Source organism: Heterocephalus glaber, unplaced genomic scaffold (genome assembly GCF_053883595.1).
Source record: "Heterocephalus glaber isolate CG9 unplaced genomic scaffold, H.glaber_assembly_v1.0 deba00001523, whole genome shotgun sequence".
Classification (NCBI taxonomy): Eukaryota; Metazoa; Chordata; class Mammalia; order Rodentia; family Bathyergidae; genus Heterocephalus; species Heterocephalus glaber.
This window is the reverse complement of record NW_028258327.1, coordinates 7,738,941-7,758,660: the sequence shown is the minus strand read 5'-3', so window position 1 is coordinate 7,758,660 and position 19,720 is coordinate 7,738,941. Positions and strand designations below refer to the sequence as shown.

The 19,720-nt window shown below is 39.1% G+C and overlaps 1 protein-coding gene across 11 annotated transcripts in view; it reads right to left on the bottom strand.

Moving 5' to 3' along the window:
* The window catches only part of Coq3 (coenzyme Q3, methyltransferase), a 51,197-nt gene extending 31,755 nt beyond the window's left edge, over window positions 1-19,442 (bottom strand). For 2 of the 11 annotated variants that reach the window (XM_004862487.3, XM_087187946.1), the window contains exon 1: window positions 18,457-19,442. In XM_004862487.3, the coding sequence (XP_004862544.1) occupies window positions 18,457-18,565 (109 nt within the window). In that variant the 5' untranslated portion in view covers window positions 18,566-19,442. The other 9 variants (XM_087187948.1, XM_021242697.2, XM_087187947.1 and 6 more) reach the window with 9 other exon arrangements.
* Window positions 19,443-19,720: the final 278 nt, after the last annotated feature.

Sequence of the window (19,720 nt, the reverse complement as noted above, 5' to 3'; positions counted from 1 at the left end):
ATGGCACTCTGAAAAGAGAGACTGAAGATGATATCAGAAAATGGACAGACATCCCCTGCTCCTGGGTAGGAAGGATTAATATAGTGAAAATGGCCATACTTCCAAAACTGCTATATAGATTTAATGCAATTCCAATTGAGATCCCAGCAGCATACTTCATAGACCTAGAGAAAACAATCCAAAAATTCATTTGGAACAAGAAGAGACCCAGAATAGCAAAAGCAATTCTAAGTAGCAGAGACATGGCAGAGGATATCACAATCCCCAACCTGCAACTATACTACAAAGCTACTGTGATAAAAACAGCATGGTACTGGCAAAGAAACAGGCTTGAGGACCAATGGAACAGATTAGAAGATGCAGAAACAATGGCAGACACACTCAGCCATCTCATCTTTGACAAAGGAGCCAAACATCCTCACTGGAGGAAAGACAGCCTCTTTAATAAATGGTGCTGGAAAAATTGGGCTTCAACTTGCCAAAGATTAAAACTAGACCTGTATCTCTCACCATGCACTAAACTAAAATCAAAATGGATTAACGATCTAAATATTAAAATAGAAACTCTGAACCAGTTGGAACAGAGGTTAGGTAGAACCCTTGAAGACATCAGTGTAGGAAAAGATTTTATGAACAAAACCTCAGTTGCCCATGAACTAGCACAAACAATCAACAAATGGGATCTCTTCTTATTAAAAAGCTTCTGCACAGGAAGAGAAACCACCAGCAGTGTGAAGAGACAATCCACAATGTGGGAAAAAATCTTTACCTGCTCTTCCTCAGACAAAGGTCTACTATCTCGAATCTATAAAGAACTTAAAAAGATCAGACCTCCCAAATTTAAAGACCCAATCCAAAAATGGGCATCTGAAATGAACAGACATTTCTCACACAAAGAAGTAGAAATAGCAAATAAATACTCGAAAAAAACGTTCAACATCACTGGTCATTAGAGAGATGCAAATGAAAACAACGCTGAGATTCCACTTCACTCCAGAAAGAATGGCTGCTATCATGAAATCAACCAATAACAAATGCTGGAGGGGCTCTTGGGAAAGAGGAACCCTGCTCCACTGCTGGTGGGAGTGTAGACTGGTGCAACCACTGTGGAAATCAGTATGGAGATACCTCAAAGAATTAGGACTGGAAGTCCCATTTCACCCCACTATTTCACTGCTGGGGATCTTCCCCAAAGAATTAAAAGAATCATACCACAGTGATATATGTGCACCCATGTTCATAGCAGCGCAGTTTGTAATAGCTAAAACTTGGAAACAGCCCAAATGCCCATCAACTGGAGACTGGATAAAGAAAATGTGGGGTTTTTTATAAAATGGAGTACTACTCAGCCATAAAAAATGAGAAGTTAGAGACATGTATAGTTAAGTGGATGCACTTTGAGGCGATACTCTTAAGTGAAATAAATAGGACACACATGAATAAATACCGAATAGTTTCTCTGGTGTGAGAAACTGAAAGTGTAAATAAGGACTAAATGTATAATAGGTCATGTGAAATAGGAAGAAAAGGGGCAAAGGGGAAGGAAGTGGGAGGGCTAGGGGAAAGGATAGAAGGGAATGGGATGAATATGAGAAAATGGAAAAATAGGAACAAAATCTTTGTAAATAGGGAGGAATGGAGGGGTTGTAGGAAGGCTGGGCAAGGGTGAAAAATAAGAACCAAGAGAGACTATGTAAAGGTGCAAATTTCCAATGATGAATGTCATTATATTGTATACCTAAAATGTACCATTGATTAGAATGAATAATCAATAATGCAAAATAGGAAGAAAAGGTCCAAAGGGGTAGGAGTAGTGGGAGGGGCAGGGGAAAGGAAAGAAGGGAAAGGAAAAATGATGAGAAATGGAAAAAATGGAAATAAAGTCTTTGTAAATAGGGAAGGGTGGAGGGCGTGAAGGGAGGGCTAGGAATGGGGACAAAATAAGAACCAAGATGCAGTATGTAAAGGTACAATTCCCAATGAAAAATGTAATTGTGTTGTATACCTACAATGTACCAATAAAAGAATTTAATAATTAAAAAAAATAAAAGAAAAATCACATAATTACGCTGGTTTATGTAGACAAAGCATTCTACATAATCCATACCCATAAATGATTAAAAAATTCTCACCAAGGGCCAGGGATTTAACTCGCTGGTATCGTGCCTGGCTTGCAAGCACAAGGTGCTGAGTTTAATCCTTGGTACAAAAACAAAACAAAACAAAAAAAACCTCACCAAACTAAAAATAGAAAGGTGATTGTTTTACAAAGCATGTAGAAAAATACTATACCTCACATAGCACTTAGTGGTGAAAGATTAAGCATGCTTCCCCTAAAATTAGGAACAAGGTAGTCATGTCCATTTTCAGCACTATTATTTTTTTTCAGTATTGGGGATTGAATTACAGCTTTAGACCTGCAAGGCATGCCCTTTGCCATTGAGGTACATCCTCAGCGTTTTTAAAAGTTTTGAGACAGAGTCTCACCAAGTTATCCAGGCTGGTCTCAAAACTGTGATTTTCTTGCCTCACTCTCCTTAATAGCTGAGATTAGCTGAGCCAGCTCATTCTCACTACTTTTATTAAACGTAGTCCTGCAAGTCCTATCCAGAGCAATAAGGCAAGAAATAAGACACATATAGAATGGAAAGAATTAAAAATGGAAAGAATTAAAACTGTCCAGCCAGGCCAGGCATGGTGGCCCAAGCTTGTAATTTGAGCACTTGGGAGACTGAGACAGGAGGATAGCTGTGAGTACCAGGCCAGTTTGGGCTACATAGTGAGTTCAAGGTCAGCCTGAACTAAATAGCAAGAACCTATATCAAAAAACCAAAACCAGCCAGGGATTTAGTTCAGTGGTCCTGCCACCTGCCTCGCAGGTGCACGGTCCTGAGTTCAATCCCCATACCAAAAAAACCAAAAAAATTGTTTTGCCAGCCGTGGTGGCACAAGCCTGTAATCCCAGCACTTGGAGACAGAGGCAGGAGGATCACTGGCAGTTCAAGGCCAGCCTGGGCTACATAGTGAGTTCAAGGCCAGTCTAAACTACATGGGAAGACCCTGTCTCAAAAAACAAATCAAGCATGCAAGCAAGTGAGCAAGACAGGGAGGGAGGGAGAGAAGAAGGGAGGGAGGGAGGGAGGGAGGGAAGGAGGGAGGAGGGAGGACGGAGAAAGGAAGAAAGAAAGAAGGAAGGAAGGAAGGGGAGAGAGAAAGAAAGAGGGAGGGAGGGAAATCACCACTGACTGTATTGTCTATGAAGAGAATCTTCAAAAAGTTTTTTCCTGAAACTAAAAAGTGACCAAAGATGCACCCTCAAAAAAAGCAATCCAGCAGGGCGTGGTGGTGCACACCTTAATCCCAGCACTCAGGAGGCTAAGGAGGGAGGATGACCGCTACTTCAAGGCCTGCCTGGGCTACACAGTGAGTTCAAGGTCAGTCTGAACTACAGAGCAAGGTTCTGTCCCCCCCCCAAAAACCAATAAAAGCAGTCAATTATAAAAAAGGGGTGTGAGAATTATAAAAATGAGTATACAAAACATGAATACTTCATTGAAGAGGCCACTAAGATACAAATATGCATATAATGATATTCAATATTAATAGTCATTAGGGTAACACAAATGAAAGTTACACTAAGATACTACTATATGCCTTATCAAAATGGCTAAAATTAGGGCTGGGGATGTAGCTCAGTGGTAGAGGACCTGCACAGTATTCATCAGGCCCTAGGTTCAATCCTCAACACTGGAAGAACAAAAACAAACCAAAAAACCACCAACAACCAAAAAAGCTAAAAGTGTTAAAATATTAAATATACCAAGTGTGGAAAAATATATGAAACAACTAGATCTTTTACTCATTGCTAGTGGGAGTGTAAAATGGTAGTGCCATTCTGGAAAACAGTTCAGCAGTTCCAAATAAAGTTAGACGTTTACCACAAAGGGAAGTGGTCCAAGGGAACATGGGTGAGGGGTGAGGGGTGAGGGGTGAGGAGGAAGAGAAGGGCAAATGAGAGGAATAAAGATGCATCATGTACAGAAACCTAGTAATCCCAATTAATGTAAACATTATACACCATAGCATGAGCAAAGACAGATAACATCAACAAGTTGAAAAATGGGACAGGGGAACTGGAGGGGGAGGGGGAAGGGGTTAAAAAAAAAAGAAATAGGGCCGGGAATTTAGCTCAGTGGTTCTGCCGCCAGCCCCGCAAGCATAGGGACCCGAGTTCGATCCCCAGCACCAAAAATAAAAGACACATGCTGTAATATGTACATGTAACCACTCCCAAGATGACTGTAAACAGTATGAATTCCAAACATGTACTAATAAAAAAATAAGTAAATTTTTAAAAAAAGAATCTCAAACTGAAAACAATAAAAATAGACTAGAAAGAAAAACCTGTTAGCCAGGTGTGGTGGTGTACACCTGTAATCCCAGCGCTTGGTAGGCTGAGGCAGGAGAATCTCTGTGAAATCGAAGCCAGCCTGGGCTACATAGTGGGTTCAAGCCCAGTCAAAATTATATAGCAAGACCTTGCCTCAAAAAAAAAAAAAAAAAAGGTAAACTATGTATATGAGCATCATGAAATACTCAAATAAAAATGTACTCATGTAAGGCATGATCAAAATATATGGTGAATGTTTAAATTTTAAAAATCATTTCAGCAAAAGACATTGCCATTAATCCCCCTCAAAATACTCTCTCTTTCTTCGAGCCCATTTATCTCATCATTCTCACCACTGTCTGAAGGAGTTCTAGAAGTCCTCTTTCATGCCTAGGAGATATAATAAAAAATATGATGAATGTTGCCACCAAGTGCCACCGAATGGAAATGCAGCCTCGTAAAAAATGTCAGTATGTCCTCATCCACGTTATTCATTGGGTCTTGCACTGTTTTGACCATGAAAGGAAAACATTTTAAATCGATTGAGGACATTGAGGTCACCACAAAAGAGCAACTAAAGACACTCACAACATAGGACTTCCAAAACTGCTTCACAAAGTGGCAAGAACAATGAGCTAAGTGTTTTCAAAGTAAGGGAATATTCTGAGGGAGACTACTAGCAATGAGTCTTTTACTGTAATAAATTTTAAAGATTTTCTAGCATTCACTGTATTTTTCAATCACACTGTATACACGCAAACTTAGAAGAAATTCAAGAGTATATTAACTGGAACAAAATTCAATTTCACAAGGTATATACTGTACCATCCTATTTATAAAATACTTTGAAATGACAAAATTATAGTTTTAGAGAACAGATCAGAGATTGCCAATGGCAAAGGCTGGGGTCTGACTATAAAGGAGTAGTACCAGAAAGTTTCTCATTTCTATATTCTGATTGTAACAAATCCATCAAATCTATATATGTGATAAATGATACATTTTGCCTCTTTCACACACACACACACACACACACACACACACACACTGAATGTATCTAAAGGTAGTAAAATCCAAATAAGGTCCATAGTTTACTTAATAGTATCACACATATGCTGATAATGTGTTATAGTTATCATTGTAAGATGATATCATTAAGATGTAAGATGTTATCATTGAAGAAACAGGTCTTATGAATATATTCTGTACTATTTTTACAACTTCTTATGAGTCTTAAATTATTTAAAAATAAGTTTTAAAAAATAAAAATGGCCAGGCTTGGTGGTGCATGCCTGTAAACCCAATACTGAGGAGGCTGAGGCAGGATTGCTGTGAATTTGAGGCCAACCTGTGCTACACAGTGATTTCAAGACTAGCCTGGACTGACCCCCACCAGCAGAGAGGAGGTGAGCCACTCCCAGCGCACAAGAGGAGGCTGCTGGGCCACTGTACCACCCCCACCAGCAAGGAGGAGGTGAGCCACTCCCAGCGCACAAGAGCAGGCTTCCAGGCTGCTGTACCACCCCATCAGCACAGAGGAGGTGAACCACGAGGGCATCAGCAGCACCCGCAACCCCCACTGAAATTAGAAGACACGTAAACAAGTCTCAAAACCAGACTTCCACATCACCTAAAGCAACCCAAAGGGAAACGAAATGTAACACTCTGATACTCAACCACCTGGACTCCTTGAACCAGCAACAAAAGAGGATCTGGGAAAAATGAAATCAGAAATAATTTCTCAGATAACAGCAGAGATTGTGCTCATAGTAGAAGATAAGATTAATAAATCTAGAGAGGAGCTCAGGAACATGATGGAAGCCCAACACGGGAAACAAATGGAATCCATAATACAGACGCAAACAGATTTCCAGGACATTAAAAACTCCCTTGAAAGTCTACACAGCAGAATGAGCCAATTTGAGGACAGAATTTCAGGTACAGAAGATAAGATTGCAATTAGTGACCAGGAAAAGAAAAATTCCTTTAAAATTGTAAGGGACTATGAGAAATCAATCCAGTAGCTGCTAGACAATGCAAAGAAGAATAACATACGACTGACTGGAGTCAATGAAGAAAGAGGAGAGAGTGCAGATGTCATTAAAAAACCATTCACAGAATCAGCCCGCTGCAGACAGACAGGTCTGCCCACACCCTGCCGAGGTCCCCAGTCGCGCGGAACACATGCGCGGAACACATGCCGAATCAGCCTGCTGCAGACAGGCAGGTCTGTGCACGCCCTACAGAGGTCCTGAGTCACGTGGAAGACACTGAATCACCCCACTGCAGACAGGCAGCCACCTGATTCCACATTACCAAGGCCCAGAGGACACCAGACCACCAGACCAAGGTACTGAGTCTCACTGTTCCCGGCCCAGAGGTAGGGGCTTCTGAGCCGTTGTCCCACTGCTCCTGGCCCAGAGGAAGGGGCTTCCGGGCCACCATCCCTCCCACGGCTCCCGGCCCACAGGGAGGGGCTTCTGAGCAACCAACCCACTGCTCCTGGTCCAGAGGAAGGGCTTTCCCAGGCACCATCCCTCCGGCTGCTCCCAGCCCACAGGAAAGGGCTTTTGGGTCACCATCCCTACTGCTGCTCCCGGCCCCTGTCCCACCTCACCTAGCTCAGAGGAGGTAATCCATGCAGGCACTAACAGGCCCCCGCCCCAGTAGAAATGAGAAAACACATAAATAAGTCTCAAAACCAGACTTCCACATCACCTACAGCAACCCCAAAGGGACATGAGATCGAAACCTCTGATACTCAACCACCTGGACCCACTGAACTGGCAACAAAAGGGGATCTGGAAAAAATGAAATCAGAAATAATTTCTCAGATAATAGGAGAAATTGTGCCCTTAGTGCAAGACATGATTAATAAATCTAGAGAGGAGCTGAAGAACATGATGGAATCCCAACATAAGAAACAAATGGAATCCATAAAACTGATGCAAATAGATTTCCAGGACATGAAAAACTCCACTGAAAGTCTACACAGCAGAATGAGCCAGTGTAAGGACAGAATTTCAGATATAGAAGATAAGATTGCAATTAGTGACCAGGAAAAGAAAAATTGCTTCAAAATTATAAGGGAACATGAGAAATCAATCCAGCAGCTGCTAGATGATGCAAAAAAGAATAACATAAGACTGATTGGGTTCAATGAAGAAACAGGAGAGAGTGCAGATGACATAAAAAAATCTCTTCACAGAAATAATGGCAGAAAACTTCCCAAGCAGGGGAAAAGAGCTTGACATACAGATAAGTGAGGCATATAGGACTCCAAATAGCCTTGATCAAAAAAAATCTACACATAGGCATATAATTGTTAAGATTCCAGAAACACTACAGAAGAACAAAGTTCTCCAAGCAGTCAGAGAAAAGAAACAAATCACATACAAAGGAAATCCCATCAGAATCACAGCAGACTTCTCAACACAAACCATCAAGACAAGAAGAGCTTGGAGTGACATATTCCAAGCCCTAAAAGAAAACAGCCTCCAACCCAGATTGATATACCCTGAAAAACTGTCTTTCAAAATTGATGGAGAAATAAGATACTTTCATGACAAAGAGCACCTTAGGAACTTCGTGAATACCAAACCAGCACTCCAAAGAATTTTACACAATAGCCTAGGAACAGACATTGAGGATCACAACCCCAGGAAGCAAAGCAGAATGAAACCATCTGGCATGACAAGAAATTAAATGTAAAGGGGGAGAACCCAACAAAAAGAAAAAGTCATGGCAATGACAAGTCAATACGTTTCAGTTATAACCATCAATGTTAATGGTCTCAATTCACCAATCAAAAGAAGTAGACTGGCAGAATGGGTCAAGAAGCAAAATCCAGCAATATGCTGCATACAAGAAACACACTTAATTCAAAAGGAAACTCATAGACTGAAAGTTAAAGGGTGGAAAACAATACTCCATGCAACAGGAACCTGAAAAAAAGCAGGAGTAGCTATCCTCTTTGCAGATCAAGTAGATTTCAAACCAACAGTGCTTAAGAGAGATGAAGAAGGACACTACATCCTTGTAAAGGGAAGAATCCAAAAGGAAGAGATGACAATCATAAATATCTATGCACCAAACACTAGTGCACCCAACTATATAAAACAAATACTAACGGACATGAAAAGCCATATATGCACTAATACAATTGTAATGGGGGACCTCAACACCCCACTGTCACAAATGGATAGATCAACTAGATTAAAAATAAGTAATGAAATACTAGAACTCAATCAAACTCTTGAACAAATGAACTTAACAGATGTTTACAGAGTCTTCCACCCCACAAAATCAGAATACACATTCTTCTCAGCTGCACATGGGTCATTCTCCAAAATAGACCACATACTCACACATAGAACATGTTTAAGTAAGTGCAAAGGAATTGAAGTTATCCCCTGTATATTATCAGACCATAGTGCGATGAAATTGGAGATCCATAGCAAAAGAAACTCAAAAAATTTGATAAACACGTGGAAATTGAACAACACACTTCTGAATAACCAATGGGTCACAGAGGAAATTAAAGAAGAAATCAGACAGTTCCTTCAATTAAATGACAATGACAATACAACATATCGGAATCTATGGGACACAATGAAAGCAGTCTTACGAGGGAAATTCATGGCAGTGAATATGCATATTAGGAAAATAGAACGCACCCAATTAAACAGATGCTGAACCTCAAGCTTCTAGAAAAAGAAGAACAGGACAACCCCGGAGCTGATACAAGGGAAGAAATTATAAAGATCTGAGGAGAAATCAATGCAATGGAAACTGAGAGAACAATACAAAAAATCAATGAAGCCAAGAGCTGGTTCTTCGAAAGAATCAACAAAATTGACAAAGCCTTAGCCAACCCTGTCAGAAAAAGGAAAGAAAAGGCCCAAATCCATGCAATTAGGAATGAAAAGGGTGAAACTACAACAGACCCAGCAGAAATCCAGAGGATCATCAATACCTACTTCCAGAATCTATATGCCAATAAGATGGACAACACAGAAGAAATGGACAGATTCCTAGATACATATGAATTACCAAAGTTGAACAAAGAAGACCTAAAAATTTTGAACAACTCAATATCAACCAATGAAATTGAAAATGTAATTAAAAACTTATCACCTAAGAAAAACCCGGGCCCTGATGGCTTCACTGCTGAATTCTACAAGACATTTAGAGAGGAACTGCTGCCGCTACTGTTTAAACTCTTCAATGAAATTGAAAGGGAAGCAATACTCCCAAATTCATTCCTGGAAGCAAGCATCACCTTGATCCCCAAAGCAGAGAAAGACCCAACAGAAAAGGAGAACTACAGGCCAATCTCACTAATGAACATAGATGCAAAAATCCTTAATAAGATACTGGCAAACAGAATGCAGAAGATCATCAAGAAGATCATACACCCTGATCAAGTGGGATTCATCCCAGGGATGCAGGGATGGTTCAATATACAAAAATCAATTAATGTAATACACTATATCAATAGAGCCAAGGACAAAAACCATATGATTATCTCCATAGACGCAGAAAAAGCATTTGACACAATCCAACATGCATTGATGATAAAAACCCTACAAAAAATTGGAATAGATGGTCTCTACCTCAAACTGATAGAAGCCATCTATGAAAAACCAACAGCCAATATCATACTAAATGGTCAAAAACTGAAATCCTTCACACTAAAATCAGGAACAAGACAAGGATGTCCACGATCACCACTCTTGTTCAATATAGTTCTGGAAACATTAGCCACGGCAATTACACAAGAGAAAGAAAGAAAAGGAATAAAGATAGGTAATGAAGAAGTCAAATTGTCATTATTTGCAGACTACATGATAGTCTATATAGAAGACCCCAAGAACTCCACCAAAAGTCTTCTAGACTTAATAACCAAATTCAGTCAAGTAGCTGGTTACAAGGTCAACACACAGAAATCAATAGCTTTCCTCTACACCAATGACAGGCTCACTGAGAGAGAAATAGGGCAAATAATTCCTTTCACTTAGCATCCAAAAAACTGAAATACCTAGGAATCATCCTAACGAAAGAAATCAAAGACCTCTTCTCTGAAAACTATGGCACTCTGAAAAGAGAGATTGAAGATGATATCAGAAAATGGACAGACATCCCCTGCTCCTGGGTAGGAAGGATTAATATAGTGAAAATGGCCATACTTCCAAAACTGCTATATAGATTTAATGCAATTCCAATTGAGATCCCAGCAGCACACTTCATAGACCTTGAGAAAAAAATCCAAAAATTCATTTGGAGCAAGAAGAGACCCAGAATAGCAAAAGCACTTCTAGGTAACAGAGACATGGCAGGGGGTATCACAATCCCCAACCTGCAACTATACTACAAAGCTACTGTGATAAAAACAGCATAGTACTGGCAAAAAAGTAGACTTGAGGACCAGTGGAACAGATTAGAAGATGCAGAAACAACGCCAGACACACTCAGCCATCTCATCTTCGACAAAGGAGCCAAACACCCTCACTGGAGGAAAGATAGCCTCTTTAATAAATGGTGCTGGAAAAATTGGGCTTCAACTTGCCAAAGATTAAAACTAGACCTGTATCTCTCACCATGCACTAAACTAAAATCAAAATGGATTAACGATCTAAATATTAAAATAGAAACTCTGGACCAGTTGGAACAGAGGTTAGGTAGAACCCTTGAAGACATCGGTGTAGGAAAAGATTTTATGAACAAAACCTCAGTTGCCCGTGAACTAGCACAAACAGTCAACAAATGGGATCTCTTCTCATTAAAAAGCTTCTTCACAGGAAGAGAAACCACCAGCAGTGTGAAGAGACAATCCACAATGTGGGAAAAAATCTTTACCTGCTCTTCCTCAGACAAAGGTCTACTATCTCGAATCTATAAAGAACTTAAAAAGATCAGACCTCCCAAATTTAAAGACCCAATCCAAAAATGGGCATCTGAAATGAACAGACATTTCTCACACAAAGAAGTAGAAATAGCAAATAAATACTCGAAAAAAACGTTCAACATCACTGGTCATTAGAGAGATGCAAATGAAAACAACGCTGAGATTCCACTTCACTCCAGAAAGAATGGCTGCTATCATGAAATCAACCAATAACAAATGCTGGAGGGGCTCTTGGGAAAGAGGAACCCTGCTCCACTGCTGGTGGGAGTGTAGACTGGTGCAACCACTGTGGAAATCAGTATGGAGATACCTCAAAGAATTAGGACTGGAAATCCCATTTGACCCCGATATTCCACTGCTGGGGATCTTCCCCAAAGAATTAAAAGAATCATACCACAGTGATATATGTGCACCCATGTTCATAGCAGCACAGTTTGTAATAGCTAAAACTTGGAAACAGCCCAAATGCCCATCAACTGGAGACTGGATAAAGAAAATGTGGGGTTTTTTATAAAATGGAGTACTACTCAGCCATAAAAAATGAGAAATTAGAGACATGTATAGCTAAGTGGATGCACATTGAGGCAACACTCTTAAGTGAAATAAATAGGACACACATGTGTAAATACCGAATAGTTTCTCTGGTGTGAGAAACTGAAAGTGTAAATAAGGACTAAATGTATAATAGGTCATGTGAAATAGGAAGAAAAGGGGCAAAGGGGAAGGAAGTGGGAGGGCTAGGGGAAAGGATAGAAGGGAATGGGATGAATATGAGAAAATGGAAAAATAGGAACAAAATCTTTGTAAATAGGGAGGAATGGAGGGGTTGAAGGGAGGGCTGGGCAAGGGTGAAAAATAAGAACCAAGAGAGACTATGTAAAGGTGCAAACTTCCAATGATGAATGTCATTATATCGTATACCTAAAATGTACCAATTATTAGAATGAATAATCGATAATGTAAAATAGGAATAAAAGGTCCAAAGGGATAGGGGTAGTGGGAGGCACAGGGGAAAGGAAAAAATGATGAGAAATGGAAAAAATGGAAATAAAGTCTTTGTAAATAGGGAAGGGTGGAGGGCGTGAAGGGCTAGGAATGGGAAAAAAATAGGAACCAAGATGCATTATATAAAGGTACAATTCCCAATGAGAAATGTAATTGTGTTGTATACCTACAATGTACCAATAAAAGAATTTAATACAAAAAAAACCCCAAAAAATAACCATTCACAGAAGTGATGGCAGAAAACTTCCCAAGCAGGGGAAAAGAACCTGACATACAGATAAGTGAGACAGAGAGGACTCCAACTAGCCTTGATCAAAAAAAAAAATCTACACATAGGCATATAATAGGATTCCGGAAACCCAACAGAAGAGGAAAATTCTACAAGCAGTTAGAGAAAAGAAACAAATCACATACAAAGGAAAGCCCATCAGAATCACAGAAGACTTCTCAACACAAACCCTCAAGGCAGGAAGAGCTTGGAGTGATGTATTTCAAGCCCTAAAGGAAAACAGCCTCCAACCCAGATTGATGTACACTGCAAAACTATCTTTCTTTTTTTTTTTGTTAAATTCTTTTATTGATACATTTTAGGTATTCAACATAATTACATTTCTCATTGGGAATTGTACCTTTACATAATGCATCTTGGTACTATCTTTCAAAATTGATGGAGAAATAAGATACTTTCATGACTAAGAGCATCTTAGGAACTTCATGAATAACAAACCAGTACTCCAAAAAATTTTAGACAACCTAGGAAAAGACAACGAGGATCACAACCCCAGGAAGCCCAGAAGAATGAATCCATTGGGTGCCACAAGAAATTAAAAGCAAAGGGGGAGAATCCAACAAACAGAAAAAGTCATGACAATGTAAGTCAATACACATCAGTTATAACCATCAATGTTAATGGTCTCAATTCACCAATCAAAAAAAATATACTGGAAGAATGGGTAAAGAAGCAAGATCCAACAATATGTTGCATACAAGAGACACACTTAATTCAAAAAGAAACTCATAGTCTGAAAGTTAAAGGGTGGAAAACAATACTCCATGTGACAGGAACCCAAAAAAATGCAGGAGTAGCTATCCTCTTTGCAAATCAAGTGGATTTCAAATGAAAATCTAAAACATTCTGGTCCCAAGAATTTCAGAGAAGGGATACTCAACTTGTATGTACAAATCTATTGTGAACATGTGTTTTCATTCCTCTCTAGTAAAAACTTAAGAACAGGACAGTTGGTTTTTAACAGTAATACAAGAAATTTCTATATTGTTTTCCAAAATGGTTTTATCATTTTACATTCACATTAGCAGTATTCAAAAGTTCTAACTGGTTCACATCTAAGCTGACATTTGTTCTTTTAAAACTTTTAACTTCATCTCCCTAATGAGTATATAATTCAATCTTGTTATTGTGCTGATTAGTATTTTTCTGATTCTAGTGTTGTACGTCTTTCTTTGTGCTGATCTGGCTATTTATCATCTTCTTGTGTCTACTTTTTAATTGGCTTGTCTATTAATGAGCTGTAAGAGTTCTATATTCTGGTCATAGGTTATATACATTATAAATATGGTCTGTTCAAGGACTACTTTTCATGTTATTGACGATGTCATTTAAAATTCTAAATTCTGATGGAATCTCATTTATCTTTTTTTTCTTTTATACATCATGTTTTTTATATCCTAGGAAATTCTTTCCTACCCTAAAATCATCAACATTTTCCCTTATAATTTCTTCTTAAAGTTTTATAGTTTTAGTCTTTCATATATTTAGGTTCATAGATCCTTTCAAGCTATTTTTGTATGGAAATAAAGGGTTGAGGTTAATTTAATAATTTAATTTATATACAGATACCAGGTGTTCTAGTGCCATTTTCTGAAAACACTCTTTTCCTCTGCTCTTGAATTGTTTTTCTTCTATAAAATGTAAATGTTAAATAATCTTTCAAAACTCAGTGGACCATGTATGTGTGGTTCTATTTCTAGATTCTTTGTTTTATTCCAATGATCTGTATGTCTTTCCTTACACCAATACTGCCTTGATTACTCTAGCTTTAGAGGAAGTCTTAAAATTAGGTAATAAATGTTGTCCAACACTGTTTTTTTCTTTTTCTTTTTACTTTTCTGTGTCCTTTGTACTCCTACATAACTTTTAAATTTCAATATCCAATTCTTCATGTATAGCAAAGTATACATAGACCTGAATTTTTATATATACCTTGTGTTTTCTAATCTTGCTAAATTCAAATACAAGTTCTAGAGGCACCTAGAGATTTCTTAGTATTTTTTCTGTAGCTGATCATTTCATCTACATATAGATTTTACTTCTACCTTGCCAATCCTATTGTAATTGTGTCATTTTATTGCCAGACTATTTTGGTTTGGGCCTGTTTCAAAGTTTAATGGACAGATGAGGAGTAGGCATATTTGCCCTTGTTCCCCACCTTAGGGAGAAAGCATTGTATCTTTTCCATTCATATAAGGCGTTTTTGCTGGAAGTATGGAGTACGTCTTTGATCTATTGAGAAGGTTCTGTTCTACTTCTAGTCTCCTGATAGCTTTTACCATGAACAGCTGTAGAATTTAGTCCAACACTTTTTCTGCAACTACTGACAGGATCATACGGCTTTTTCCTTTCCTCTGTTAACATGATGACTTTTGGGGGTGGATCTTCCAATGCTGAACCAACACTGCCATCCCCATAATAAAATCACTTTCTACATACTGCCAGATCTGACTTACAATAATTTGTTTTATTAAACAAATTTCTATCTATGCTCATACTTCTTTCTTCTATTATCTTTATCCAGTTTTAGTATTAGCACAATGTTGATTTCCTAAAATGAGGGGAGCAGTGTTCCTTTTTCTGCTTTAAATGTTTGATATAATTTATCAGTTAAAATGTATATGAGCCTGTTGTTTTCATATAGGTAGGTTTTCAAGCTAAGAATATACTTTCTTTAATAGATGCTATTCAAATTTTATATTTCCTCCAGAGTTAGTTTCATTGTCTTTCAAGGTACTTCTTAGAAGTTGTTAAATTTATTTCAAAAAAGATTTTAGTAATATGCTTTCTATATCCTTTTAAATTCTGTAAAATCTGTGGTAATGTCTCCTAGATCTTGATATTTTAATTTTAAAAATGTATAATTGATATTGTGTAACAGGAAGAAAGGGTCTAAAGGAGCAGAGGAAGTGGGAGGGGTAGGGGAAAGGAAAGAAGGGAAAAGAAAAAATATGAGAAAGGGAAAAAAATGGAAACAAAGTCTTTGCAAATAAGGAAGGGTGGAGGGGTTGAAGGGAGGGCAAGGGAAGGGGAAAAAAATAAGAACCAAGATATGTCATGTAAAGGTACAAGATCCCAATGATGAATGTAACTGTATTTTATAACTAAAAGGTACCAATAAACTTAACGGGCAAAAAAAAAAAAAAATAGTCCACTCACAGTCAAGTCCACATTCATTCTAGAGGTCCTTTTTTAGAAAAAGCTCACGCAGGGCTGGGGATTTAGCTCAGGGGCACCATGTCTGCCTTGCACACACAAGGTCCTGAGTTCGATCTCCCATACCAAAAAAAAAAAAAAAACCAGACTTTTCCCAGATACCTTCTTTCAGCAATCTTCATTTAACATCTTGAAGCCCAGACCTGTCTGGCTCTACCCTACTTTCAACCCACCTTCCAAGTGTTTCTTTTCTATTTTAGTCTGATAACATTGCTTCTTTAATAATTTCCATTGTCCTCAGGATAAAGTCTACCTCAGGAGGAGGATGGGGCTTTCATGGACATGTTTTGTTTCTCATCCCTTGCTACTCCCTGCCCTCAGCGCCTCACTTCCATCCACACACTTGACTTTCAGGGTATGCTGCAGTTTCCCACAAACCTCATATTTTCCAGCTGGTCCCTTGCTTTCTCCAACTGCCTCTAAAACAGCCCAACTCCTTCAAGAAAATTCTCTCTCAGTGAAGAAGTTTCCCTGGTTGCAAATATAGAATTGCTCCTTCTTCAATTACCACCACCAAGTTTGGAAATAGTTTTACTGTTTCTTTCCTGGATTTCTAATTATAAAAGATGTATTTATTGAAAAAAATTTGGGAAAAGTATATAAAGGATGATAAAATGATAGAAAACCAATGAACCATCATAGTTCATCATCACTAAAATTAGGTATCTCTAACTAGATCTCTATCTCCAAGTTCATAATATATACTGACTTGTACCTTATTTTCTTAAAACTATATCCTTATCATTTTTTTTCATATGCATAGAAATTGATTTAAACTGTTTGATTGGCTATACACTTTTTCACTGAGAGTATTATAGACAGTAGAAATATTATAGGCAGACAGACCTAGGCCCTCGGGAGTCAGTGCAGAAGATGAGAGCACATTACAACTGTGGCTGGAGACACATCCGTTGAAGTCCAGGCCTCAAGATAAAGATGCAATGATCAGTCCTGCATGCCTCTCCAAGGGAAAAACAATAAAGATTATGCTATAATTAGTATCACCTGGTTCAATAAAGTCTAGGTAGACATCAGTCACCCAGGTGAGTGGCCAAGACCTCCTGATCCATCACTTCCTCAAAAAGTCTTTCTTTTTCCGTGTACATTCGCTGTGTGACCTGCTTCCCCATTAGATCAATATTACCTAAGCGGCTATATTTGTAATCTTATTGGTCGATCATAGTTTTGACCCACATTACACCCACCTCGTGATTTTGTACCTACCTCATGATTTTGCACTATAAAACTTCCTTTGAGAAGTGGGCTCCTTGTCAGCCCACTTTTGGGTTCCCTCCTGTCTCTCTCAATAAATTTTTCCTACTCTTAACCTCCATTGTTCCTTAAAATTTATTCTTTCATTTTGAGAAATACAAACTCCATGTAACTGACATCTAACAGGTTGAGTTATATTATTTCCCCTTCATCAAGAGTACTAACCAATCAACTCTTGGTGTAGCATTGGATTTTCCATTTTTTGTTTATTATATCCTGATCTTAGGTCTATCCTAATATTATGTTTTTGTTTTTTGAGACAAGGTTTCACCATATGATCCAGGCTGGCCTTTCACTTACTGTGTAGACCAGGCTGGCCTTGAACTCCCAGCAATTCTCCTGCCTTAGCCTCCTGAGTGCTGAGATTACAGGTGTGGGCCACCATGTCCAGCTTCTAGCCTAGTATTTTAGAGACTTTAAAGTATCATTCCTTTAAAAATTGCAGTGCCCCCATTGAGGCCATACTCTTAAGTGAAATAAATAGGACACACGTGTATAAATACCGAATAGTTTCTCTGGTGTGAGAAACTGAAAGTGTAAATAAGGATTAAAATGAATAATTGATAATGTAAAATAGGAAGAAAAGAAAAAAAAATAGGAAGAAAAGGTCCAAAGGGGTAGGGGAAGTGGGAGGGGTAGGGGAAAGGAAAAAAGGGAAAGGAAAAAATGTGAGAAAAGGAAAAAATAGAAACAAGCTTTTTGTAAATAGGGAGGGGTGGAAGAGTCGAAGGGAGGGCAGGGGAATGGAGAAAAAATAAGAACCAAGATACATCATGTAAAGGTACAAGTTCCCAATGATAAATGTAAACGTATTGCATACCTAAAATGTACCAATAAAAGAATTTAAGGAAAAAAATTTCAGTGCCCGTAACAATGTCTTACCATACAGCATTTGTTATATGGGTTACAAGTAGTTATTTTCCTGCTGATATCCACATACCCACAGTCTTTTGCATAAATCAATACTCAAAAAGTAGTAGAGCTGCCTTAAATTCTTTCTGGAAAAAAGGACAAGATACACGCAAACAAAATACAGAACCAATGCTATGAATCACTACAAGAGACCAGCTGGTGTGTCTTGCCCTGGCAAAGAAAAGTAGCACGACCTTCAGACTACAGCGTTCAGCGTGGGTCGCCGGCTGCTGGGCACGAGCTCTACCAAAATGAGCCACAGGTCGCAGGATCCCTCCGGCCGCCGTGGGCGGTGCCCTGCGCGCCAGGACCCCGAGCGCTCCGCAGCTCCTCCCCGGCCTCTGCAAGCGCCTGGGGAGCCCAGTCCTGTGTGCAGCGCGGAGGACCAGCACCGAGCCGCAAGTTACAGTGCGCCGCCGGAGTCAAGGGCAGCCCTCCGCGCTTCCGCGCTCGCGCACCACTCACCCGCCCACGAAGTTAAGCGAGGACGCTGGGCTTGTCCGACTCGACACCCAGCCCTAAGAACTCCTAAAGAACGACCCCAGAAGGAGCTCAACAGTCGACCTCCCCCCATCTTGGTAAAGACTCCCACTCCTTTTCCGGTCCCTCTCGCAAAATTGCCCCAGCAGAAAGGTTCCGAGACCCACTCGCGCCCTCTACAGCGGATTTGTATGACTGGATTACTGTTAAGGCTGGCCCGCTACTTTCACGCTCAGTATCTGCACTCTGCGAATGCAGCAAAACGATGAAAAGTTCTTGGCACTGTAACTTTTAAGACCCTCTATTCTACCTAATCCCACCACCTCAAACCTCATGATCATAGTAGTCATTATTTCATGCCTTTATCCCGTATAGCTTCATATTTAACGTCTCCCCAAGTATATTTATATCCTTATAAGATATTCACTCTACAGCTTAAAATTACAAAAGAATGGAAGCCCTTTTCTAAGAGTTGGACTGTTGCCCTTTCAAGACGCTCAAATCACAGAGGGCCAGAAGCCTGATTTTCAACTCTGCTACAAGTGACCTAATATCCTGGACAGGATGCATGTCATTAGAGCAGAGGACTGTTAGCACTCAGTCTAGGCAAACTTCAGAGCTAGAACAGTAATCAGTAACATTTTACCTCTGAATGTATAAAATGCCTTTCCTTGGGCAAGAATAATTATAACTTCCAACAGTAAATATTCTATTTTCAACAGGCAGGGTCAAATACGTAAAGGGTTCTTTGAATTAGTAACGTTTATTACAATGGAATAGTCTTTCACCTACGTCTCCTGAGCTAAAATACTGGCCTTTCCCGTAAGAGTGGGTGTAAACTTGCACTCTATATCCTCTTCAGAGGCACCTTCCGTTAAGATACTTCCCCAAATAAATAACCATGTGTTACACGTATTTGTTGAGATGACAGATCCAAAGAAAAAGTCAAGTCCAAATATGATTGAAGTTTTAAGAGCTTTATTTAAATATACTATGCTTTCTTTGAATGTACCACACCCCACTGGGCTTCAAAGCCTGCTCACTACATTTTCAATTCAACAACAAAGGCAATCAATGATTTCCTTTAATAGGAAGCAAAAGCTTTTTGAATCCCCAAAACTAGTTTGGACCTAATACTCAAACTGGTTTACAGTCCTTTTCTCTAGGGACGTTTTTTTAAAAAGGCTTTCCCAATAACCCTTAAACCCAACTTGGAAATAGTTGTTAAGCGACAGGGATTTAACTCAGT